Source organism: Polyergus mexicanus, unplaced genomic scaffold (assembly GCF_030449975.1).
Source record: "Polyergus mexicanus isolate NDT 795.1 unplaced genomic scaffold, iyPolMexi1.0 SCAF_9, whole genome shotgun sequence".
NCBI lineage: Eukaryota > Metazoa > Arthropoda > Insecta > Hymenoptera > Formicidae > Polyergus > Polyergus mexicanus.
The window spans coordinates 315860-340990 of record NW_027223329.1 but is presented as its reverse complement, the minus strand read 5'-3'; the positions used below and the strand labels follow the sequence as shown (position 1 = coordinate 340990).

Sequence of the window (25131 nt, the reverse complement as noted above, 5' to 3'; positions counted from 1 at the left end):
CAATATGCTGAATCTCTGTTATGTTAATAAAAAATACAGACTGTATAAATTGTGGCGTTTTATTTGCTTCATTTTATATCGGATAGAATGTATAAAATAATAAGATTGTAAGTTTAACAAAAATTATGCCCAATTTCGAGAATAAATTAAAAGAAAATTGCCTTCCGAAAGTGCAAATTAAAAAAAAATTTAGTTAAATTAACTTTATTTTACATGAATAAATATTCGTTGTTAGATTGTATAAAAAAGAATGAGAAAAAAAGTGCCAGGGACAAGAATTGAAACCGGGTCTAATGCGTGATAATCACCCGCTTTAATGTCCGAGTTACGCCGCCTTCTCGCTAATCGATCTAACGGAGTTGTATATAAGAAAAGCTATATTATTTAAATAAAATTTTTTTGAAAATGGCTGAGCATTGCATCCTTCCTTTGCCCAAGTATTTTTCTAATAGAGTACTACAGTATATAAAAGATATATACTATATATATGTTATGTGTTAGCTACAAGTTACCAGCATGTTACCCATATGTCAGAAGTTTTATGTAGCGCCTCATTGCAAATCGATGAACTATGAGGCGTGAAAAGTGACGTTTTGACAGCCCAAATTATTCTTGCGTGCCATTTCGTAATTATTCACTTTATGCTAATGCTGTGATGTGTAACGTATTTGTGAAACTTATAAAATTGTCCGAAAACTAAGCTTAGCGAGTTAAGTATTATATAAAAAGAACATTTTCCACTTCTTTCAACAGCTTGTCAAACTATATGTTTTGATTTAATGACTAATGGAGTCTTAGATATAGTATACTTGATGACTGAAAGGACAACAAAATAATACAAATAATGTTAATTAGATAAACATTTTAATTTAATGCATCAGTAAAATGCGAGTCTGATATCGCGGCATTTTTATCGCACGTGAAAGAGACTGTTAAAGCATAACGAGTACCAGATTTTACTTTTTCAACTAGATGTAGATTTTCACTTCCTGAGGTAAAAATCGAGACTCTGCCTGTGAAAATATTATTAAATTATTTTATCTCTATGTATATAAAATAGACTTATTTAATCATATATAAGTCTTACCTTTTCTTGGTTCTATTGTTGTATTGACATTATTTTTGTCGATGAATATAAACCTACCACCTTCGAAATTTTTCTCATAATCGTTTAAATACAGCAATGATGTATAATGAAACGATTCATATGTCTCCTAAAATTTTAATTTTAATTTAGTTTCGACTTCTTCAATCGCTTCTTAAATATCACGAAATATGCTTGACAAAATATATAAAGTAGAAAGGGAAAAAAAAAAATATAAATAAATTTTTTTATACTTGTATAAGTATATTAAGAGTGTTATAATGTTTTGAACCAAACCTTATCAACATGAGGATGCCAGTATTCGTCATGTATAGTTCTTGCGGGTTTATTAGTTATCCGCGAAAAAAACGTAGGTTTGGTTAAATAAATTTTATCTATATCTACCCCAAAATTGTGTGCTACTGCATGTTGTATTTTCGTTTTCACTACCCTATAAATTGAACGTAATATCCTATTATTTTAAATGTTGATATATGTAATTCTTCACTTAACCATCAATATATGATAAATATATAATAAAATGTTTAAATATATAAATTTATGTATGCAGTAATTCTGTTAATTTAATGTATTTATCTTAAAAATTAGATTTGGAATAGAAATTATTTATTTATATGTATTTAAGGAAATTTAAATAATCAATTTTTGTATCATTAACTTTTAATATTAATTCTAAAAAGCAAAAATTTTTGGTTTTCTTTATGTGTAACTTACAACATTCACATAGAATTAAAAGTCATACCTATAAATTGCTAAATCCATATTATTAAATAACTTCTTTGCTCCTGACTGTTTGTAGATATTGATAAAGCCCTGCCCTTTACTGAGAGCGCCAGAATGAAGATCCAGAATACTTGCGCCGCCATCGGATCCGGCCAAATCTAATCCGTCTTTTGCTAGCTTCAGTAAAACATCTACCTCTGTTGTCGAGACGAGTTTATCGGTAACAGCTCTGCCACATTTTTCTGGTACACAGCCAGGATATTTTTCTAATTCTTCTCTATAATCCACAGAGCAGTCAACATTCTGTGTACGACTTACCAGCACATCTTTCTGCTTTGCTAAAGATACTTCCTTGGCCTGTCTGCTATTATACCAAACTATTATTAATACTCCGAGTATCAGAATGCATCTGGACCATACTCTTTGATATGGAAAAGATACAACAGGTCCATATTTCCTATTAAATTGAAAGCAGAGATTGTATATATTTTTAATTTATTCTTATAACTTATTTATTAAATAATTACTTAATGACAGCATGCATAATTATAAATAAGAAACAGCAATAAAATAAAAGCAGCAATCAATTTTTTTGAATTATGTATCCGATTATTTACAATTTAAATATTATGTATCTGATTATTATTTACAAATCTGTATATATAGAACCCGTTCCACTTAACGACCGCAACGCTCACGATATCATTTCATCTTTGTTGTTTATCGAAAGTTAAACAAAGATAGATGATGCTCGCGAGCGTTGCGGTCGTTAAATGGAACGCGCCCATAATGGACCCCTGTGTCTCTTAAATATTTATGAGAATAACAAATGAGATTTTTATACACATACTTACAATTCAGCAGGCTTGGTCGGCTTTTCCACAACCTTGCTTTCTTTCTGAATTAAATTTTCCTTCTGTATATTTTTTTTCTTCGTTTTCTTTATTTCTTGCATCATCGTTGTTTATTTCTTGATTTTATGTTTAACCTAATCTTTCACACATGTCAAACATATGTATCAGCTGTCAGCAAGTGATAGATAAAGGCTATTGCATATTTTAATCGTAACCGTGAGCAAATTAACCAATTCAGTTTATGTATTCACCTGCGCGACCCGTGATGCATTGCGAAAGGCTGCGAGAGTCTTTAACAGCCAATAACAGTCTACCTTATTTAGCATCTCTTTTCAATAGCAACTGCACAGTGCACACATAATCGCGATTCTTTGCATTGCATCATGGGTTGCGTAGGGTTGATAACTTAAGAGGTTCTTCGACAAAACTCCGATTAATTTAATCGACGTCCAATATTCAATAGGAGAATTCGTTTCAATATATATAAAATAAACTCTCCTATTGGATATCGAACGTCGATTAAATTAATTGGAGTTTGATCGAAGTGGTCCTTAGTATTTCTTTATATTATTTTTGATCATGCGTTGTCCTTATGTCATGTATAAAGCGGGGAGCACACACTTTTGCATAAACGCATAATCATAAGCATAAGAAATTTGATTGGTCAATTCCTTTATGCATAAGGAAATGGACCAATCAAATTCCTTATCCTTATGATTATGCGCTTACGCAAAAGTTTGTGCTCCCCGCTTAAGTTGTTAGGGGAAATATGGGGCATTTTATTTACACCAGGGCCAGGTTCCAAAACGGTGTAAAATTTCCTCTCCAAGGATGATTTTACTCGATATGGGCTGAAACTAATCAGAAACATTCAAAAAAAATTTCGGAGTGGCCATCGAGTAAATTTTTCGTTGGAGAGTACGTTTTGGAATGTAGCCTATGGAAAATTTGGGGATATGGATTAGCGAGAGGACAATCTGGCAGCCCTGCATCGGATGCAGCTGATTTCCGCTTCGCATACGCATGTATGTATACTTGTTTGTCATTGCTCGTAGATGACGTAATTCATGCATCATGTGTCATGTTTTTCTTGTTATTATCATTAATATAAACATGCTGTCCTTTTTTCGAAAGCTATCAATCGGCGGGAAGATAAAAGATGGTATACTGCCAGAAAGAATCATGGAAACGGCAGAGGATCTCTTGATAGCGAAGAATCAGAGCGATCTGACATTAAAGACAGATACAGAGTTAAAAGAATCTGTTTACGGCAAGTTGTTGCGCTCTATTTGCGTATTGTATCATTCGACCTTTCGGAGTGTATTGTCTGATGTCAGAAAGATGGTGCGACATTGCAAATGACTTGTTCTTTTTTTTTACACTTTATTAAAACAGTCGAGTATCGTTCGAAAAATATTTCTGGAAAAAATATGTTAAATTATACTGAAATAATATACAGCTGCAGAAAGAGATTCTCTATCATTTAACAATTCAATTCTTCCCGTTTTTCAGATTTGCTAAGGACAATTAAGGATCCGGAAAAACCGCAAACCTTGGAGCAACTAGACGTTGTCTATGAAGATTGCATAACCATTTGCCACGATACACCTGGAGGAGTCTCTGTAATTCGCGTGGAATTCAATCCTACAGTACCTCACTGCTCGTTGGCAACTCTCATAGGATTGTGTATTCGTGTCAAATTGGAACGTAATTTGGTAGCATCGTTTAAATTAGATATCTATATCAAAGAGGGTGCACATTCCACTGAACAAGAAAGTGTGTATATACTTGTATTCTACATTATTCCAACAGAAACATATATATGCTTACCTTTAATATTGTGTGCATTAAATTACAGTTAACAAACAAATAAATGATAAAGAACGTATAGCAGCTGCAATGGAAAATCCAAATTTACGGGAACTAGTGGAGAAATGCATATTAGAGGAAGATTATTAGCATTGTATGTGATTGTGATGTATATGCTATTGGATATCTTTTTGGAGTACAGTTTTAATCTGCATTATATGATGTAAATAAATAGTATATTTTATATATATATGATACAATTAACGAGCCCGACTTACAATTATAACAAGATATTTTTCCAATGGAAAAAAAAAAAACTACCTTGTAAATTGAATCGTTTCTTCTCTTGATAATATTGTAAACTTGTATTTCTGATAAAAGAGTAAACTTTATCGATAAAAAGATTAATATAATTCAAGGATATGATATATAGAATCTAATGCAATTTGCAAATGTGATAAAAATTTTCTTTTTATATTAATCCAAATTAGGATAGACAAAACAGAATAATTAAAGAAAGACATACGAATCAGCATGCTGATCAATAACAAAAGTTTCAATTTGTTTACAAATAGTTTTATTTATTTCGTATCATTGCAATATTTTTTTAATTTCTTCATGTAATCGAACTTTTACGCTTTTGATTTATTTTTAATTCGAGTAATATAAATATAAGAAATATTATTTGTTGCTGTATCACAATATGTATAAAATCCGAAAAATACAATTTTAGAGAATTAGATAATTTTTAAGGACATTAATCTCTTTCACGAAATACTTTTAACGAATCTTTAACGAATTACTTTTACTTTTAAAAAATACATCGAAAGAGAATGCCTCGAAAAATGCATCACGCGTGATGCACGAACGTCTTTCACGCAACATACATCGTACATGCAATGTATGGGACAATGAAATTGTTGAGAAATTGGGTGACGTATATGACACACTCGCAATTTATGACGGTGATCAAAACTGCCGCGTGCGGGCGTCAGAATGTGTTTCTACCCATTTCTACCGCTTCTGTAGCGACTATATACCGGATCACATTCGCATCGCGTGGCATCAGCCGTCAGTCGAGTGTCGAGTCCAGTCGAGTCTCTCTTCTTAAATCGCGTCGAATTCTCAAGAAAAAAAATCATCGGATGCTTTTCTTTGAACATAAGTAATTCATTTAGAGAATCGTCCACATTCCACGTGCAGATTAAAAGAGTTTGTAAGTGTTATTATAAGCTATTAATAAATAAACAATTAGTATCTAATTAAAATTTTTCAAAAAGTCGAATCTTTACTTATAGTTGAAAATTTTCAAAACATCTTTTCTCATTTATTTAAATATTGTTCAGCTAATTTATAAATCATCAATTTTCGTAAATCCACAATTTAACCAATATATGGAAAAAGTATAACTTGAATTTTATAATTACATAGCTTATAATGATAAAGCATAAAAATATCATCAAAAATTAAATTTTGAAAATTTTAATTTTTAATTTCTCTCTCTTCATTAAGATTAACTATATGTATATATATTTCTCTTTTTTCAAGTGCAATATTATGAAAAATCATCAACTGGTCAAGATGGGCTTCAATTTGTCTTCCTCGATTTTCATCGTCGTCTTGTTCAAGTTTCTTACGCACGCCTTGCCAATGCTAGAGGAAGAACTTTACGGTATGATAAGTCAACGTTACACATAAAAACAAATCAACATAGATATTAAATGTGCTAATTTGATACCTACGCGCGGTGTATTAGGAAGAGAAATTTTTATTTGAAATATTATTACTTTCATAAAAATTTCTCAAAACATGTCAAAACTATCGTATAAATTTGTATGTCCGAATTTAACACAAGTTATGGCGTTAATATTATAAATAATATAAAGTATATTCTGATTAACATTATTTTGACTTCAAAGCACAAAATTCTTTGCCCTGATTAATCAATCGAACGCTTACTTGAAATAATATTTCGTTGATTAATCTAATAATCCAAGTATACCCCTATAGTAACCCAAGACGTCATAAATGACGTCATTAATCAATTTCAGAACGATCAAATTTGTTTCATTCGAAAACGCTATTAGTCGAAAAAATTTCTCGCGTATCCTTACCATTTACGAATAAAATATCACGAAAACAAGTCGTGTGCTCTAAAAGATTAATAGATCAATTTGATTCTCGCACTTGATGTGCTTTTGTGACGAGTATATGACGGGGATTTAAATAAATTGAGACAAGTCTCGCAAAATGCTTTAGCCGCTATTTTATGCGTCAGTCTCGAAGTTACGAGCAGATAAACGTCAAAACGCAAAAGTTCGAAATAAAACGTTATCATAGCTAACATGCGCACTTCTTTATTTTTCGCAACTTGTTTCCCGTTATATCGTAGAAATGATATGAGTCACTCCTATCCGATAACATATATACTTTTCGATAGATAATATAATAATGTAAATACATAATATTGAAATCTGTGATAAACATAAATCTTATAATTATGCCTTTGCATATCTATCGGCATATATATCGGCTTTTTCTTTATCATATACTAGAATATATTCATATAATTTGCGTTTTTAATTCTGACGACAGATTCTATGAGCCATCTTCTTTCTTTAGTCAAGAAAACGAAGAGATCGTCATCTATCCAACTTTTCAATTTCCAACACATATTTTCTAATCAAGTTTCAATTTTAAACTAAAATTCGAAATTTATCTTGAAATTAAAATACACCATTTCACTATGCATCTTTTACCCTCTACAATTTATAGTTACGAAAAGCCTTTTTTTTTATCCGCACAATCCGCTTCTAATAAAGAAATATTATTATTATTATCTTTCGATGTTTTCGTTAAAAAGAACTCGACCACAAGTTCATCATAGAAATAGAATATAATTGGTTGTCGAATCTACGATTGCAATTGTTAAAGTTCCGCGGAATATTTCTGAGTTCCCATTAATGTTGCGATGCCGTGACATTAACGCAGCTAAACGCATCGGTTTGTTATTCCCCGCGGAAGCCGGAATGCCGGCTGATGCTTTTATCACTACCAGTGCCGCGCAACGTTTATTAACGTATACGTAATTAATTCAAGAGATCGACAAAAGTGGCGCGCGTCCGCGCATCCATAATTTTCTAACGGCTACATTATCGATTGATCTCGACCATTATATAACCGCGCGATTATTTATCTCGAGCCGTTATAGTGTGAAAATTGCTTGATCCAAAAAGAAGTATAATATTAAAGAAAAAAAACTATATTTCTTTAACATTATAGAAAATTTTTATTTCCTTTTCCATTTTCCAGATCTTTTAAATATATATTTTTTCCTGAATAAAATTGATTTTATATAATCTGAATATTAGATTAAATTTTTGAATAGAGATTTTATATTAAATATATATATTATTGAGATAAAAAAGAAAAAAATGGATTACTTCCATATATAATCAGGGAGATACAATACTTTAATCTTTTCGACTTAGGCGTATTTCATACTGTGCCGCAAGAATCAAAAGAATGGAATATATAATGGTATGTTACAATCTTATACGAGGAAAAGAGTACTTTATAGGTCAGACTCGTTAACGCGCGAGGAAAAATGCGGGCCGTCCGTCGATTAGTTTCAACGTCTCGAAACCGGGCTTTCCCACATGTTCTTCCCCCTTTTTCGCGTTTACGTGCCATGCGCGAAGCATAATCTGGTTCTAACTTACGCAGAAGGTAGTCACTGCAAGCTGGAGAACGGCAAGGCGGGCGTGTGCAAGAAAATATACGAGTGCCCGTCCAAATTACGAGACGCGATAGAGGGTAAAAGGAGCTCGGATTCGATAGGACGTTGCGGCTTCGAGGACTTCACGGAGATCGTCTGCTGCCAGTACAACATCACGGACAAGATAGGGCTTCGGCCAGCGGAGATTGGTATGGATATCATCTCATAGCTAGCAAAATGATTTTTTTTTTTTCCTATGAATCGCAAAATAGAGCTGACAATTGAATAGGATTGATAAACACAGAAGACTCTTACTTTAATTTACTTTGAAGATATAGAAATAAAAAAAGATAATTGATATAGAAATAAAAAAAGAATTTACTAAAGTAGTTTAGAGGAAATATAAGGAACATGACGTATATAATTGATTGTTTTTAAATTGCGTGAATTAACTCGCTTATTATTACTTGCTGATATCGCGTTGAAGAGTCTGGTAAAAAATCGAACGACAAAAAATATTTTTATATATGCTGCATAGGGAGATATCGTGTAACTTTATATCATCTTACTTCATCCATCATCTTACTTTACAGATTATTAAAACCGCTACTCTGCTGGAAGATGTGTGTCTAGTTATTTGTGGTGATAATGAGATGAGCGTTGAGAAGGTGATCGGGAGGAAGACGAAACTGACGATTATATATATATATTCCTATACGAGTTTGCCGTCGATTAACATTCTATCTTTATTCGAGAACAGGTTTCTCAGCTTCTTGTCATAATTTCCAATAGCGACTCTTATTCTCTTCATCTGGAAAAAGACAGGATTCTACGGAACGGGACTGTCCCCAAACTTCAATGTTGACATTTCTCATTATCACGAAGCAATGGTGTATTTTATCATTTTGAAATCGGTTTGATTCTTGATATATAAATATATATATGGCCATTTAAGACATTTTTAAATCTCAGATATTTTATTAATGTTTATCGCGTATATTATCACTTTAACATGTATCATTAATGCACGTGCGTAAATCGCTTCCGAGTATTCGTTTCAATTTTAAATAATAAACGACCTTGATGCGAGGAGACGCGCGGTGATGTAACGATCGTCACGGCTCGTAGTTACGGCTACAGTTTTATATATCCGGACAGAAATCGGTCTCGCCGATTATAATCGGCCGATCGATTCGTGTTCTTTCGCGCGAAGACAATTTTCAATTCGTGGTCGTAAATTTTCAGCATGCCGGCAATACGAGAGCGAGATCGGAACAAGTAGCAAGAGAGCGATAACGGAGAACAAGGTGGAGTTTCACATATTCAGCGGCATAAAAGCCGAGCGCGGAGAATTCCCATTTATGGTCGCTCTGGGATACGAGAACGAAGACAAGGACGACAGCGAGAATCCGGACGCTATCAAGTATAACTGCGGCGGGACGTTAATCTCATCGCAATATGTACTTACCGCCGCTCACTGCGTGAACAGCGTGCAGGAGAAAGTACCGATAGAGGTAAGCAGCAGATGAGCTACAAGTTCAAGGTCGTCATCTAGTCAAGGATTAATCCTCGAAAGCCGTTGTCGCGTCCATTCGAGTGAGAGTGATCTGTCTCGCGTGTCCTGTTATGAAAGAGAAATGAAACAGATTAGCGTAGAATCCTTATTTAATTCTTATAGACTAGAAAAGGTGTTGACTGAAATAAAAAACGCACGAGGAGACACTTGTTTACAGAATCTGTATCCTATAATATAAATAGGATTTCTTTACAATATATATCGCAGTTTATAACAAAGATATCTTCTTTGTTTGACATAAGTAGGCTCGGAAAGATCTTTCTATAATTCTCTACGATGTGAGATGCAAAGATCAAGAGCGAATCTCTTTTGCTTCTTAGGTAAGGGTCGGCAGCGAGGATCTAAAGAGTGCGGACGACGATGCGCAACGAATTCCCATAATCGACGTGATAACGCATCCGCGTTACAAGCGCAGCATGAATTATAACGACGTGGCCATCCTGAAATTAAAGACGCCTGTACGCGTGACAAGTAACGTGAGACCGATCTGCATCCAAACGAAATCTCTCACCGCTATGGATATGTCGACGAACGTATCGTTCATCGTGATCGGTTGGGGTGCCACCAGTTTCATCGATGACGGCAGCACGAAGTTGATGAAGACGCCGAGTCTCAGGTGCGAGAAAATAAAAAATACATAACTCTTTTTTTATTAATAAAACATTTTAAGAAAGAGCATTTTCTCGAATGCATGCTTGCGAGAATTTTTTGACGAAAAATCGGCTATATTCGATTTCAAACTAGCTTATTCATAAATGAGGAATGTGAAATTCGATTTCTGTGTCCATGTAATTAAAGTTATTTGATAAAAAATTTAAAAGATGTCTGACGAAGAATATAATCTTATACATATTTCTTTTTTTTATGCAAATATTATATATGATCATATATTTTTTCTTTAGTCTCGTAGATAGAGAATCGTGCGCCAAGTCGTTCAACGGTTTCAGCAAATTGCCCCGCGGCTTGGACGACAATATGCTATGCGTATTGGACACCAATGTTACGAGAAGATCGGACGCTTGTCAAGGCGATAGCGGCGGGCCCCTGCTGATGTTCACCGGACCCAATCACAGCATTGTGGGAATCACAGCGTTCGGGCAAAGTTGCGGTGGATCCATACCGGGGGTTTACACAGCGGTATATTCCTATTTGGAGTGGATCGAAAGACAAGTCTGGCCGGAAATAAACGACGAACAGTAGATGAGTCATGAGTCACACGACTCGAACAACTCAAGTTTCAACGAGTTTTCACTCTCGTTTATGTGACTCTCGACTCGACGACGCGATTTACATACTTTAATATCGTTCATGGTACCGAGGATGGTTACGAGAATCTAGTCTGATGCTGTTGCGTGAAAGAAGTATAATGTAGCATTTATTACATTCTTCAATTTTCATCTCCTGTCTTACTTTTGTAACTTTAACAACTTTTATACTTTTATAATATTTGTAACTTCATTCGCGAGTAACGTCTTTCTCTATGTGTGTACGTGCCTTTTAATAAGATATTGTGAATATATTCGTAGTTTTACTTTGAAAACCTTTCTGCGAAAACAAAATTCACAACGTTCAAATCGTTCAATTGAATAACGGTCGATAGCGAGGAATTTTTCCTGTAAATATAAAAATGACCGACAAGAGAGAAGAGGAGAAAAAGGAGGATGACGAGCGTCTCGAATATCTTTATAAGTATTTAGCGTTATCGAGGAAGATTAAACTCGACAAATGGATAAAGATGTTAACAAACGAGGAATACAAGGTGCGATATATATATTTTTTTGTTTCCCTCCTTAAATCTTAACCTTTAATCGCTCGCGTGAATTAAATGCAAATTTATATACGCCACCACGATTTGAGACGCGTTAAGGTAATACAATATATATATCCCGTCATTCTAACAATTTTTAAAAAACTGCACTATACTATAAAAAACAATTAATATCAAAAAATTCATAACTAATAACCTAATATAACACTCTTTTTATAGCAAAATAATATAGCATAATTAATAGATTATACACATTTGATAAATATATATAATACTATATATATATATATAATTGATGTAAAAATTGTTCTTATTTTAAATTATACTGCTGTAATAGATAAATTTTTAATTTATTAAAAGAAAAATGCGAAGAGAACGCAATATTCTCGAATAGTTTTTCAAAGTTTTCTTCCATCTAACGTTGAAACTTTACATTTTTAACACAAAAAATAAACCGAGATTAATGATTGTGTTATTTATAAATTATTCTAAATACGAAAATATGTCAGGAGATGATTATGAAATTCTTCGACACGCCGTCGGAGATGATTCTGATAGTGCAACTGAGTCCGGCCGGCGTATTGGTGCCGTATCTCGAGATACCAGCGACAGGCCGAGTAAAGGCGTCGTATTTTATAAAGAGGAATCCTGCCAAGATTACGCGGATGAATTACAGGGACGTTATTATACCCGGAGACATGGCGCCGAGACCCGTCGACGAATTGTCCGTTCTGTTCGAGGAGGTAGCGAATCGTATGCCCGAATCACACATATGTCACTCGTGTCTATAAAAAAAAAAAGATATCGACGCGATATTCAACTCGCGCGAATATTTTGCCTAGGCTTATGTGCCGATATTGTCGAATCCGAGGAATCACAAGGGCTGGCCGCGCGTTATCGGCGAAGATACGAAGAAACACGTTTACGATTTCCGCAATATAATATGCCAGGTATACGGAGTCGCCTTTAGCCCTTAACCCGCGAGACGTAATATCTGTCCGTGTGACAGATACCGCCGTCGCGTCCCCAAGTATACGTCCTTCGAGATCTTCTCTCCTTCTTAATATTGTATTTAAATAATATTCTCGTCTTCAAAAACTCAATGTGGTTACCGGGCTGTGAATGTGAAATTTTTAAGTGGAATAAAAATGTCTTCATTAGCTCTCTCGTTCCAAGATACTTTACTCTAGAAAAAAAAAAAAAAAAAAATCTCTCTCAGGTCAAAGGTAAGATGACAGGACAGACGTTACTGCCGATGCCGATGGGCGTCGAACAGGTATTCGAGGAGGAATGGAAAGCGCAGCGAAGCGACGGTGTCGAGATCGATGTTCGTTTAAAAAGCGATATAGAGACTATAGTGACAAAATGGTGTTCGCAGATTAGCGATGTGCTTAACGAGGAGAGCACACGCGCCTTCCTCAACGATAAACAGCCGCTACCGAGCGAGGGTACTACGTAATATTATTGAAATTTTGCAAGATTTTGAGGAAAAACTTTTTCCGTGTATTCGGTAAAACAGATTTTCTTCTTTTTAAAATTGATAAGACATTTCATAGGACATTATTCGTGGTATTCGATGCGAATTATATGTCGATACACTGTATTATATCACCAACTAAAGGTGACACAATCTTTTTTTCTCGTATTATTTATTTATAATATATAATTTGGATAATTTTTATGTAATTTAAAAAAAAAAGAAGCGCGTATATTTTCGATTCTTTTCGCGACTCATTTGATTTTCAACAAAATCGAGAATTGAAAAGACTTTTATCACTAATCACGTTCTTCTCTTTCAGAGATCGAGTTTTGGCGTCAACGACTTGAAAATGTCGAATCGATCTATAATCAAATGAGGGATCCTCGAGTGAAAAAGATGGCATCTATCCTGGAATTAACTAAGAGTCCCTACTCACAGTGTTTCAAGACTCTGTTGAAGGATGTTATGACCGGTTAGATCTTGCTAGCGTTAACCGAATAATTGGCCAACAAGTATTAATTTGATGTATTGATAATTAAATGGATATTTTGTTCCTTTAACCGCCGTTCTTCCAAAAAAGCAGGATTTGCCGATTTTCGAATAAGCATTCAAATATAATTTCACGTTAATAAAAAATCACGCGAGACGATCCAAAAAGATTTTTATTCGTATTTTTAGCGGTGATCGAAGCGCGTGATATTTGTTCCTATTTGAAAGCGCTGGAACCTTACTTCGAAGACATACAAAATACTGAATTCGAAGATATACAGCCGAGATTGAAACCGCTGCTGCATTGCGTGTGCCTGACATGGTCAAACTCAAAATATTATTGCACTTCCACGCGGATAATCACATTGCTGTCCGAGATATCCAATCTGTTAATAATCCAGGTACATAAAAGTTATTTCAAATATCGAGGCGCTCGAACAATCTAAATCCTATACTAGAAAATTAATTAATAAAAGAAATTTAATTTAGTTTTTTTTTTTTTTTTTTTTTCAAAAAAGCATTAATGCGTGTGTCATCCTTCACAAAGGATACTGGAAACTTTTCGCTGGTTGCGCTGCGATTTATTTAAATTTATTTAACCAATTGACGTCCTTTCTCTCGAGAATTATTCAGAAATATCTAAACGCGCATTCAATTAGCATGTTAATGAGTTATACATATATATATATATATTTGTTCTCTTTTTTTCTTTAAGAACGTAGAAATGCCTACTAGTATAACTAATCGCGCAGTTTCGTAGGCTGCTAAATATTTGGATCAGAATACCTTGTTCGCGGGCGACGTCGAGGATAATCTGAAACATTTGGAGCACGTGACAAGCATTCTGACTTATTACACAGAAATGTTCGAGATGTTTCGAACTAAGTTGGATTACTACTTCAAGTACCCGACTGATTCGATCCCGTGGAATTTTGACGAAGAATTAGTACTCGGAAGAATAACAAATTTTCAGAAACGTCTGGCAGAGATAAAAGTCTGTGATTCATTTCTTAAAATTCAGTCGAGCAATTTCGCACTCATTGACAAGTTATCTCGAACAAAAGTGTACTAGCTGGTGTTAAAAATATTGTTCATCTTCCTTTCAAGCTAAAATAGATTATTCTGGATTTAATTTTATAGATCGCTTCTCAAACAAATATATATTTACGTACAACAAGTTTTTTAAAATACAAAAAAATGTATCATTTTTTATAAGAAAAAAGAAAATCTAATCTCGCTGTTAGAAATACGAGAGATAAGTTGTGCGTAAGTTCAAAAAAGATAATTTATTATTCCGTGCTATTCATCAGATGTTGTTTGAGACGGCCCAAGAATATTTTAAGCTAGAAAAGATGGAATTTAGCGGTTTGAAGGGGAAAACATTGTGCTCGAGAATATATGATATTCACGAAAAGTTTGTCAAACTTTACAATGAATTCGCCGAGTTGGAATATGATATTTTAATTCCGGAAGAAACACGATTCACGGACAGTGTCACTTTTTTTTTAGCAAAGGTGAAGTAATACTTGCATAAATTTCAATACATTGGATACATTGCTTCCCTACTCTGCGATTAATGCTGTAAAATAAAAATTTGTTATCCCGTTTGTCGCAGGTCGAAGAGTTTGATCGACAGATCGCGAATATATTCGATCAGGCATTCTCCGAATGTCATAATACGGAAACTATATTCAAACTAATATGGATAATAGGCTCGATGGCCAATCGGCCGATCATCATGGCGCAATTATGGCACAATTACGAGAAATTGCTTCAAAGAATTCACTTTCATTTCGATGATATTAAAGTGCGCGCAATGTGTGATATTATATTATGTTGATATTAATAATTAGTGTATACAGAGATTAATATAGATATAATATGACTGCAACGCTTCAACGAAAATCTCTACCTATTCCAGGTAATATTCGATAATACGTTCAAAGACCGTGACAAGAGCGAATGGATTGAGACCGATCAGTATTTTCCGCGTGTGGCCGGCGCTTTGTGCACATTGACGCAATTGCGGCAACGAATAGATTATCCGTTGCAATGCGCGAAATCTGTCGATCATCCCTTAATAAACCTGAGAATCATGCGTGAAACCAAACTGAAGCACGAGCAACTGCAGGTAACAATTTGCTCTAAATTAAAAAAAAAAAAAATTTTTTTTTCCCACTGTATCCCTGTAAACCCTTAAGGAATTTATAATACTTTTTATACACTCGTACGACTCTCGCGATGGGAATTGCGTTAATAAAAGCACATATTCCCACAAGTCGCTCATGAACGCGATGGAGGACGAAATATTCATGGACTGGGCGAAAAAGATGAACGATATAAGCAACGTTCATTTGTCGAAAAGCTTATTAACGATACGCGAGAACAAATTACTCAATCTGAACTTCCATCCAGAACTGACCGCTCTCCTGCGCGAAATTCGTTATATGATCATCATGCAGAGGCCAGACTTGCCCGAGGAAGCGATTCGGCTCTATTACAGAACGCAATATTTCTTCGAGAGCACATACAATCTGAGTTTATTTATACAATGGTAAGTAAATATTGTACTTGGTTCGGAGATTTAAAATGACTCAAGTATCTCGATTCGTTTAAATATGGCAGGTACAATTGGATAAGGAATAACAGTTTGCCCGTGGAAATGGAGTTGGTGAGACACGAGATGGAAAGAGTAGATGAATTAATTCGCATTGGTCAAGAAATGTATGATTGGAATTCTCCAGGTGAAAGTACTAGTTTATATGTCACGAATTATATAACATTATATTATGTGAAAACATAACATTATATTATAAAAATATAGAAGTGCCGGAGTATATCGATAATTTGATGAATCCGGTGCGAAAATTATATTCGCGGATCTTTCGCGCGCAAGAGAACGTCGGCGTATTGCTGCGGATGATCTACTCGTGGGCGCTGTCGCCGATATTAGAGCGTAAGGATTTTAAAAGCGAGAATTTGCTCGCCTTGGGCGAACGCGATGAGAATTTTCAAAAGCGATACGCTCGAATCGAGCGCGCCGTCAGGGAACTGAATCGAATCTTGGACGAAAATTACAAACTCTTCTTCGACTTGTTACCCGATCTTTGGTACGAGAGAGACGAGTTCGAGTTGGACGAAAGTAATTCACGTTTACCTGTTGTCTTGTAAAGCTGGATTGTTGCGGAACGAAACGAGCTTTCGAAAAATTTGTAGAACATTTTTTCTTCAAATCTGTTTTTTTTTGTTTTTTTGTTTTTTATTATTCATTATATCCCATATCACGAGCGCCATGATTCTTTTATATTAGCTATTTATGCTATTTTATTCAGAACTTTCAAAATTCCAAGATTTGGCTGAAAAAAAATTATGATATATTCGAATACAGATGCAGAAATAGATATCGGGAAGCGAGATATAGAACTCGAAGAAATAGCAGAGGACGTAGAAGAGATACGAACTCCGCTAAATAAATTGAGGTGTATATCAACTTCTTCTCAATATTGAAACCCACAAATTTTGTTTTCATCGTATCCATATAAGTAGCAGTAAAATATAAAAATTATTTGCACTTGTTACGAAACATTTTTTTATATATCGTCATAGAATTGAAGAGAAGGAAAGAACGATCGTGGGCGATGATTGGGAGAATCAAAAAGCAGAAATATTAACAACCGAAATATTCCAAACGGAGGAGGAAATTGCTCAGCGTATGATCAAATGGAAACCATATCTCGCTTATGTTGACGATTTGATATCGAAAGCTCTGATCCAAGCCGCTTCTACCAGGTATTGAGCTGTTATTCTTTGTAAAAAGTTAACGTGAAATCTTAAAGTTAATCGATCATTTATAATTTCATAATATCAATTCGCATCCGTTGTGTAATTAAATTATTTCACTTTAGCAATAGTAAAATCATATCGATTATCTCGATTGCGTTTAATCGAGGTTCTCTCCTTCTATTGTATATTAATTTTCGGATTTTCAAAATATTTGACATTAACGGTTATTAAAAAATAAAATTTAAAGATTAAAGTTTCAAGTTTTCATGCGATATTCGCAGTATATGTTACTTGCTCGATGAAACTGATCCGGAGAGCAATGTGTCGCCTCTCTTCAAGATTCAGTTATTACTCGAGGTTCCCCACATTGTCTTTCGTCCTGCGGTAGATCCGGATGATCCCCAAGGCTTTTACACGTTTTATGAGGGCCTGTTGCTTGATGTTATGAGAATGGGAACTTTGATACCGCGTGTAGATCCCGACATCGCAATGGAACGAGAGCACTATGGAGTACGTCGTTGTATACAGGGTGCTCGGTAACAGGCGCAATATTCAGTGCATCGTATTACCTGAAATATGAAATAATTTTTTTTTATTTAGATGAAGAAAATATTTATTAAATAATGATGAAAAGAATAATAACTTGTACAAGAAAGAAAGTGTTTCGATGAATTATTTGATTTCGGGCATAATAATTGTAGATAAACTTTATTTTAACAAAATCTCGGGGGCCTCTTTTCGGGGGCATATCTAGATATCTTAGAAACTTTTAAATTGAATGTGATAGATGATTAATAATTAATTAAATAGAACGTGATTAAAATATAGATAATTAAAACAATTTTATTTTCAAAAAATTGACAAAAAATTACATTCTACTATACGATCAGTATAATTTTTCAACTTATTGCGTATATAATCATAATACGACTCTTACCCATTACTAATCGCGTTATAATATTTTAAGATCGATTTAGCAGAAGAAGAGAATATCGTTTTCATGCTCGAGGAGACGTGTCATCGGATGAAACTGGGTTTGGTACAAGCACAGGAATATATTGTCGTAAGATCTCCAAGTATAACTCTGTTTTTATCTTATTTTCGATGTCAAATTTGGATCGTGGATATATTGTATCTTACTTGTCATTTTTGATATTATCTCAATAATATCTAAATTTTTATTATTTATTTATTTTATTATTTGTTTTTATTATTTCCAGTTAATATAAAAAACAAATCTGCTGATGAGCAAACTTTCGGATAGCATTTATTTGAGAAAGCATGAAACATGAGATTAAAATGGTTTACTTACGAAAATCCCTCTGTTCTTCAAACTACAGATCTTTGAGCCATTTTCCTGGTTATGGTTGGACGATAAGCAGCAATACTTGAATTTGTTTTTACGTTTTGGCCGTGCTCTTACGGACGAAGAAAAGGAAATGGTAGCGCAGGGGCTAGAAAATTTATCGGAGCATTTAAAAGAGAAACAGCCAGGATTAGACGATTTTAAAAGAGTGATCGACTATTTTATGGCTCTTTACGAAAGATGTGACGAATTCGAAAATGAGAAGATTTTCTTGCGTTGGTTACGGCTAGATGTGAGATCCTTCAAGCAAGCTCTACTCAACGCAATCTGCAAATGGACTAATTTATTTAAGACGTATCTCATCGACCATGTCAACAGCGAGTATGTATGTTGCCTATATATCATTCTTCTCACGTATTTGGAAAAGAAAACAGGCTTTTTAAATTCCTCTCTCTTTCTTTTTTATTGCAAAATTATAATTGATATTGCATAAGATATCCAATTGATGTTTGGATAATGTATACATCGCAGGCTCAGGAACCTTAGTGAATTCTTGACCAATGCTTTAAAGAAATTCACACAGCCGATCGCACCGGATGATTACGAAGACTTGCTAAACACTATATATTATCTGAAGCAAGTTCGAGATCGGCAATATCGAATTGACGACATGTGGGAGCCTATAAAGGTTAGGAATAAAGAATAAAATATTATGAAATCTTATTTGATTTCCAATATCATATGAAAAATAAAGACCTATATATTGTCTCCTATTCATAATTCATAATTATTCAAATTTACGTAAAAATCCAACAATAAATTAAAGAAATTAAAAATTAAATATTTTTTACCCTTCGAAGGATACTTTCTTCTAATAATCGCTCGAGTTCATTCGATCGCAGGCGACCATAGATCTTCTCAAGCAGTACCAAGTGAAATTCGGCGAAGAAACGTATACCTGGCTGACGGAATTGCCGGAGCAATGGGCGACGGTTAAGAAATGGGCGGCGCAGGTAAAACAGCTCGTACAACCTTTGATGGCGCGACAAATTGAGCTGCTGAAGAAGCGTCTCAATTATTACGATTTTAGACAACAGCAATATCTGGCGCGGTTCCGCGAAAACGTCGTATTTAAGTAAGACAGCCTATTTTCTTTCTTATTTCTGTAAATATTGTAGATTTAGATACGCGTATTATATATTTATAATTCACAGTTTCGATTGTACAAACGTGTACGAGAAACTAGACAAAATAAACGAGGAGATCGTGAAGTTCGAGGAGGAATTAAAGGCATTACACGATCAGGCGAATATATTCGAACAGCAGATAATGGAATTTAAGCAAATCAAGCTCGCCAGAAGAGAATTGAAACTTTTGAAGAATCTTTGGGATTATGTCAATATCGTTACGTCGAGTTTAGACGAGTGGAAGACAACATTTTGGAAAAAGATAGATGTCGAAGGGATGGATCAAGAATGTAAAAAATTGATTCGGGAATTGAGACGTAAGTTTTGCATTGATTATTGATGCTTTTCCAGTATCGCATCAAGTATTCTTAAGATTCGAAAAATTCTGATTTTAATCGCATCTTATAATTGTGCAAAAAGTGAGATGTGTTTCGTATCGATTTAGAATTAGATAAAGAAATACGAGCTTGGGACTTGTATACACGGATAGAAGCACAAGTGAGGAACATGATGTCATCCCTAAGGGCAGTTTCGGAATTGCAAAATCCCGCCATTAGGGACAGACATTGGCAAGAACTCATGGCTGAAACACGAGTGAGTAAATAATGTCATTTAATAAGAGCATTTTAGAAAATAATTGGAAACGAGAGAAGAATCAGAGATAAGAAAAGAGAAGAAAAGATTAATACATATCGTGTAGGAAAATATATATTTCTTGTACACGGTCTATTTGTCTAGAACAGACAACAATCCCCATATGATAAATCTAGTTCTATATATAACAATATAAAATAATTTCTCTATATTTCTAATCACATTTTATCAATCCATTGAAATATAACAATTTTAATTGTTACCGCAGGTAAAATTCACTATGGACGATAAAACCACTTTGGAAGATCTGCTAAAATTAGAGCTTCATAAATACGAGGAGGAGGTTAAGAACACAGTAGACAAGGCGGTTAAAGAAATGAGCATGGAGAAAGTTCTCAAAGAGCTGCACAATACATGGGACACTCTCGAATTCAGTAAAGAGACGCACGAACGTACGAAACTCAGCGTCTTAAAAATAAGTGAAGGAACGATCGAGATGTTGGAAGAAAATCAGGTATATACCCTATCAGATTTCTTCCTCGTCAGCCTTGATCGAGAAACGAAAAAGATCGCTGTCGCAGGTACAACTGCAAAATATGTTGGACTCCAAATATGTCGCCTATTTCCTCGACGAAGTGATGGACTGGCAAAAGAAGCTCGGCAATGCGGACGCCACGATCAACGCTTGGTTCGAAGTTCAACGAAGATGGATGTATCTGGAGAGTATTTTTATCGGCTCGGAAGATATAAGAAGCCAATTACCAGAGGAATCGAAACGCTTTGAAAAGATAGACAAAGACTTTAAGGTGATTTTAAACTCCGACAAATCTTTTTTTTTTGTTTTTTTAATTTTAAAAAAAGTAAAGCTATATATATATATATATATATTGTACAAAACATTGTAAATACGAATGACCATTTGAAAAAATTCTATTTGAAGATACCATATACAATATGAGATTGCTTGTTTATCTCGATGATTTATACGATTTTCCGGTTAAATAATACTGATTCGATATTCTCGAATTTCTTATCAAGGATCTATTGAAGGAAATGTTAACCAACTTGAATATAGTGAAGTCGATGAACAGACCGAAACTTTTGGACCGCTTGGAAGAATTAGAGAGACAATTGAACATTTGCGAGAAAGCACTATCCGATTATCTGGAGACTAAAAGACTGGCCTATCCACGATTCTATTTTATCTCATCTGCAGACCTATTGGACATATTGAGCAACGGTAAAGTCCCCTTTCTTCGTCATAATAATGTAAAATTTATCTTATCGTTATTTATGCACGCGCTTTATCGCAACAGGAAACAATCCCGAAATGGTTTGCAAGCATTTGCCTAAATTGTACGACTCGTTGGCGAAGTTGCAGTGGGTACTCGAAGGAGGCAAGCCGACGAAACATGCCAACGGAATGATAGCGAAGGACGGCGAAGAAATGGCCATGCATGGTACATGCGATTGCACAGGAAAGGTATAAAATTAACCAATCTCATAAGATACGCAGTGTGAAATGACACATAAATACAGCGTTTGTACGATTAATGGCTGAGCATTATTAATTTAAGATTTCTATTTTTTTCAGTAATTTCTTTAAACACACCAGTGTTCACGGATTTTATTTTCTATCGGTTATGAGATTAATCGTGTGTATTAAATTTTTTTTTTTTTTTTTAGATAACGATAACATTGAGAAAAAAGTATCCTCGATAAGTACATCTCTTCTCGTATTTAGACTTCGTAGAGCGTAGCTCCGGCTGCTCTCGAAGATAATCATCTGATTCGTAGGTTGAGATCTGGTTGAATCGCGTCACGGAGGCAATGAGGCGAACCGTGAGATATCGTTTCGGCCAGGCAGTCGTTTCGTACGATGAGAAGCATCGCGAGTCTTGGATTCTAGATCAAGAGGCGCAGCCAGCTTTATGCGGCACGCAAATCTGGTGGACTTCCGAGGTGAATATGGCATTCGTGCGGCTCGAAGAGGGATTCGAGAATGCGCTCAAGGATTATCAGAAGAAACAGATTAGCCAATTAAACGCGTTGATCGCAATTTTACGCGGCGAGCTGAACGAGAACGATCGGCAAAAGATCATGACTATCTGTACCATCGATGTGCACGCGCGTGACGTCGTCGGGAAATTGATATCTCTCAAAGCGGAAAGCTCCTCCAATTTTCAATGGCAGTCGCAGTTAAGACACAGGTGATTCTAATGCAGAGTTTTTCAATCAACATTTTACAGATAAAATTTTACGATTGTTCGATTACTTCAGAAAAATGATATACAGCCTTCAATATCGACAAATCAAATTCTTTTCAATTCAAAATTCACCAAACGTTAGTATTAATATCGTTCTGCATTTAAATCTGTATATAAACAAAAAATCCAGTGTTTTATAAAGATATGCTAACAATAAGTCTTCTATAAAAAGGATAAACATACAGGGAGATTCTGCATAATAAATATATAATATATATAGTCATAGTCAGTTTATTATCTAAAGAGATGTATCTGCTTTCCGATTATATAAGTAAAGAATGCTTTTTTTATCAGAATCAGATTTAATGATATATATTTGTAATCTTGTCTCGTATCTTTCTTTCTAATTACGACGTAATCGATGAATAAATAAATTTTAGAAATATCGATATTCTATCGATTTTAAGAATTATAATTATCAGAATACACTCGTATTGAGAACTTCTATCCCCGGCTATCCATTTATTGAATTTCCGTTCCCGTGCTGTGTACACACTAATCTCTTCGCATGCAGGTGTGCAGGAAGAAAAAAAAAAAAATTTGAAAAAGATTGTTTCTCGCCTCCGTAGGTGGAACGACAAATCGGAAGATTGCTTCGCCAACATTTGCGACGCGTGTTTCGTATACGCTTACGAGTACCTGGGTAACGTGCCACGGCTAGTAATTACGCCGTTGACGGACAGATGCTACATTACGTTGACGCAATCGTTGCATCTGATAATGGGCGGTGCACCGGCTGGGCCCGCAGGGACGGGGAAAACCGAGACGACCAAGGACCTCGGTAGAGCCCTCGGACAAATGGTTTATGTCTTCAACTGTTCCGAACAAATGGACTATAAAGTATAGTCTTCCCCCCCCCCCCTCTCACTCACACTCTCTCTCTCTCTCTTTCTTTCTTTCTGCCTCTCTGCCTCCTTCCGTTTCTCGCGTCCTACGCGAAGGTTCTCGCGCGAGAAATGTCTAATTTGAAAAGATTCCGGTCTTGCCGGGTGTTCTTATGAAATAAACGTTCGTTTCTTTACTATCGGTTATTACATATTACACAAAGTGCTTTTAAACTTTCAAGTTACGTTATACTTAACGGAGCGTAAAATTGAGTTTCGTTATCTCTCTCGTGACTTTTAACTTCTCCTGCATACATTTCTATGTTCGCGACATTAGCGCACAAGCGCGAGTTTTTCAATATATTGACTTATACGTACAAAAGAAGGAAGCGCGTCGAGAGATTACAAAATATATTTTCTCAACGTAAATATTTGGTATATCTATTACCACGGTTTCTCGTTAAATAAAAAAATCCATATATAAAATTCATAAATTCAATTCATCTTCCTTTGAACATTCGTAGTCTTGCGGCAATATATACAAAGGATTGGCGCAGACTGGGGCATGGGGTTGCTTCGACGAATTCAATAGAATTTCCGTCGAGGTCTTGTCGGTCGTCGCTGTGCAAGTGAAATGCGTTCTGGATGGAGTCAAAAATCGAAAGAACACATTCTTGTTCTTTGGGGAGGAGCTGAATATCGTGGACACAGTTGGCATGTTTATAACGATGAATCCTGGCTACGCCGGTAGAACGGAATTACCCGAAAACTTGAAGACGCTATTCCGGTAAACGAGCCGAAAATTAATAATCGCATTAACATTAAATAATCATGGACGGAATTGATCGACAGGCCCTGTGCTATGGTGGTGCCCGATTTTGAGCTAATTTGCGAGATCATGTTAGTGGCCGAGGGTTTTCAAGAGGCGAGATTGTTAGCGAGAAAGTTCATTACTCTATATATGCTATGTCGTGAACTCTTATCCAAGCAAGATCATTACGACTGGGGTCTGAGAGCCATCAAGTCAGTTTTGGTCGTCGCTGGAAAGTTAAAGCGTGACGATAGACAAAGGCCGGAGGAGCAAGTGTTAATGAGAGCTTTAAGAGATTTTAATATGCCAAAAATCGTGACTGACGATGTGCCAGTATTCATGGGATTAATAGGTATGAAAAGAAGATAATATCATTTGAATAGAATATGTCAAAAAAGCTTACTGACGCAGCATATTTTACGCTGCTATAGTGAATTTCATTCGGTTATTATTGAAAATTATTCGTATCTACGATATCTTTTTAAAAAAAATCCATATTAAATGAATAAAATAATCTATAGATAGAAAATAATTTGATAGATTTTAAGACAAATTATATAGATTTCCCGAGATACGTTGATATACTGTATCTGTGATCATCGCAATTTTCCTTTTATTCATTCAGGGGATTTATTTCCCGCTTTGGACGTACCGCGAAAGAGAGAGCTAGATTTCGAAATGATGGTCAAATCTGCGGCTCTCGATTTAAAGCTACAACCAGAAGATGGATTTATTTTAAAGGTACATACATTATATGTAATATTTATCTTTTGAACAATTGATAAATATATATGAAGCTAGAGAGGGAAAGAGAGATTCTTCTTCATTCTTCGGTTC

General features: G+C 35.0%; 4 protein-coding genes across 7 annotated transcripts in view; 3 read left to right on the top strand and 1 right to left on the bottom strand.

The window, feature by feature from the left end:
• Window positions 1-847: 847 nt before the first annotated feature.
• LOC138936053 (2-oxoglutarate and iron-dependent oxygenase domain-containing protein 3) lies at window positions 848-3148 on the bottom strand. 2 transcript variants are annotated; one of them, XM_070301111.1, is made up of 6 exons: window positions 2934-3148; window positions 2683-2816; window positions 1848-2285; window positions 1382-1535; window positions 1088-1214; window positions 848-1013 (listed from the first exon to the last, which is right to left on the bottom strand). In XM_070301111.1, the coding sequence occupies exons 2-6, from the start codon at window positions 2784-2786 to the stop codon at window positions 865-867; spliced, it is 972 nt and encodes a 323-aa protein (XP_070157212.1). In that variant the 5' UTR covers window positions 2787-2816; window positions 2934-3148; the 3' UTR covers window positions 848-864. The 2 variants fall into 2 exon arrangements, with proteins under 2 accessions (XP_070157212.1, XP_070157211.1); XM_070301110.1 differs by having other exon boundaries at window positions 2683-2850; window positions 2934-3147.
• A 578-nt stretch (window positions 3149-3726) lies between these two features.
• Window positions 3727-4794, top strand: Galla-1 (cytosolic iron-sulfur assembly component galla-1). Its single transcript, XM_070302121.1, has 3 exons — window positions 3727-3952; window positions 4195-4458; window positions 4541-4794. Exons 1-3 carry the CDS (start codon window positions 3757-3759, stop codon window positions 4639-4641), a joined length of 561 nt encoding a protein of 186 aa, XP_070158222.1. The 5' UTR covers window positions 3727-3756; the 3' UTR covers window positions 4642-4794.
• On the top strand, window positions 4561-11413 carry LOC138936586 (venom protease). 3 transcript variants are annotated; one of them, XM_070302119.1, is made up of 6 exons: window positions 4561-4645; window positions 6040-6163; window positions 8218-8418; window positions 9455-9723; window positions 10106-10401; window positions 10688-11377. In XM_070302119.1, exons 2-6 carry the CDS (start codon window positions 6049-6051, stop codon window positions 10983-10985), a joined length of 1179 nt encoding a protein of 392 aa, XP_070158220.1. In that variant the 5' UTR covers window positions 4561-4645; window positions 6040-6048; the 3' UTR covers window positions 10986-11377. The 3 variants fall into 3 exon arrangements, with proteins under 3 accessions (XP_070158220.1, XP_070158221.1, XP_070158219.1); XM_070302120.1 differs by lacking the exon at window positions 4561-4645 and adding an exon at window positions 5228-5707 and having other exon boundaries at window positions 8221-8418; window positions 10688-11413; XM_070302118.1 differs by lacking the exon at window positions 4561-4645 and adding an exon at window positions 5232-5707.
• The window catches only part of LOC138936437 (dynein beta chain, ciliary), a 30139-nt gene continuing 16397 nt past the window's right edge, over window positions 11390-25131 (top strand). Inside the window, exons 1-31 of the mRNA XM_070301860.1 lie at window positions 11390-11544; window positions 12063-12296; window positions 12396-12503; window positions 12773-13001; window positions 13353-13505; window positions 13712-13923; window positions 14283-14516; window positions 14833-15036; window positions 15138-15329; window positions 15444-15653; window positions 15802-16076; window positions 16148-16266; window positions 16347-16664; window positions 16911-17001; window positions 17129-17311; window positions 17560-17815; window positions 18273-18368; window positions 18646-18992; window positions 19143-19299; window positions 19514-19746; window positions 19826-20115; window positions 20244-20392; window positions 20661-20906; window positions 20974-21198; window positions 21431-21632; window positions 21709-21875; window positions 22190-22602; window positions 23229-23499; window positions 24008-24270; window positions 24336-24646; window positions 24920-25035. Coding sequence (XP_070157961.1) covers window positions 11413-11544; window positions 12063-12296; window positions 12396-12503; window positions 12773-13001; window positions 13353-13505; window positions 13712-13923; window positions 14283-14516; window positions 14833-15036; window positions 15138-15329; window positions 15444-15653; window positions 15802-16076; window positions 16148-16266; window positions 16347-16664; window positions 16911-17001; window positions 17129-17311; window positions 17560-17815; window positions 18273-18368; window positions 18646-18992; window positions 19143-19299; window positions 19514-19746; window positions 19826-20115; window positions 20244-20392; window positions 20661-20906; window positions 20974-21198; window positions 21431-21632; window positions 21709-21875; window positions 22190-22602; window positions 23229-23499; window positions 24008-24270; window positions 24336-24646; window positions 24920-25035 — 6636 coding nt within the window. The 5' untranslated portion in view covers window positions 11390-11412. The remainder of the gene's footprint in view (window positions 11545-12062; window positions 12297-12395; window positions 12504-12772; window positions 13002-13352; window positions 13506-13711; window positions 13924-14282; window positions 14517-14832; window positions 15037-15137; window positions 15330-15443; window positions 15654-15801; window positions 16077-16147; window positions 16267-16346; window positions 16665-16910; window positions 17002-17128; window positions 17312-17559; window positions 17816-18272; window positions 18369-18645; window positions 18993-19142; window positions 19300-19513; window positions 19747-19825; window positions 20116-20243; window positions 20393-20660; window positions 20907-20973; window positions 21199-21430; window positions 21633-21708; window positions 21876-22189; window positions 22603-23228; window positions 23500-24007; window positions 24271-24335; window positions 24647-24919; window positions 25036-25131) is intronic.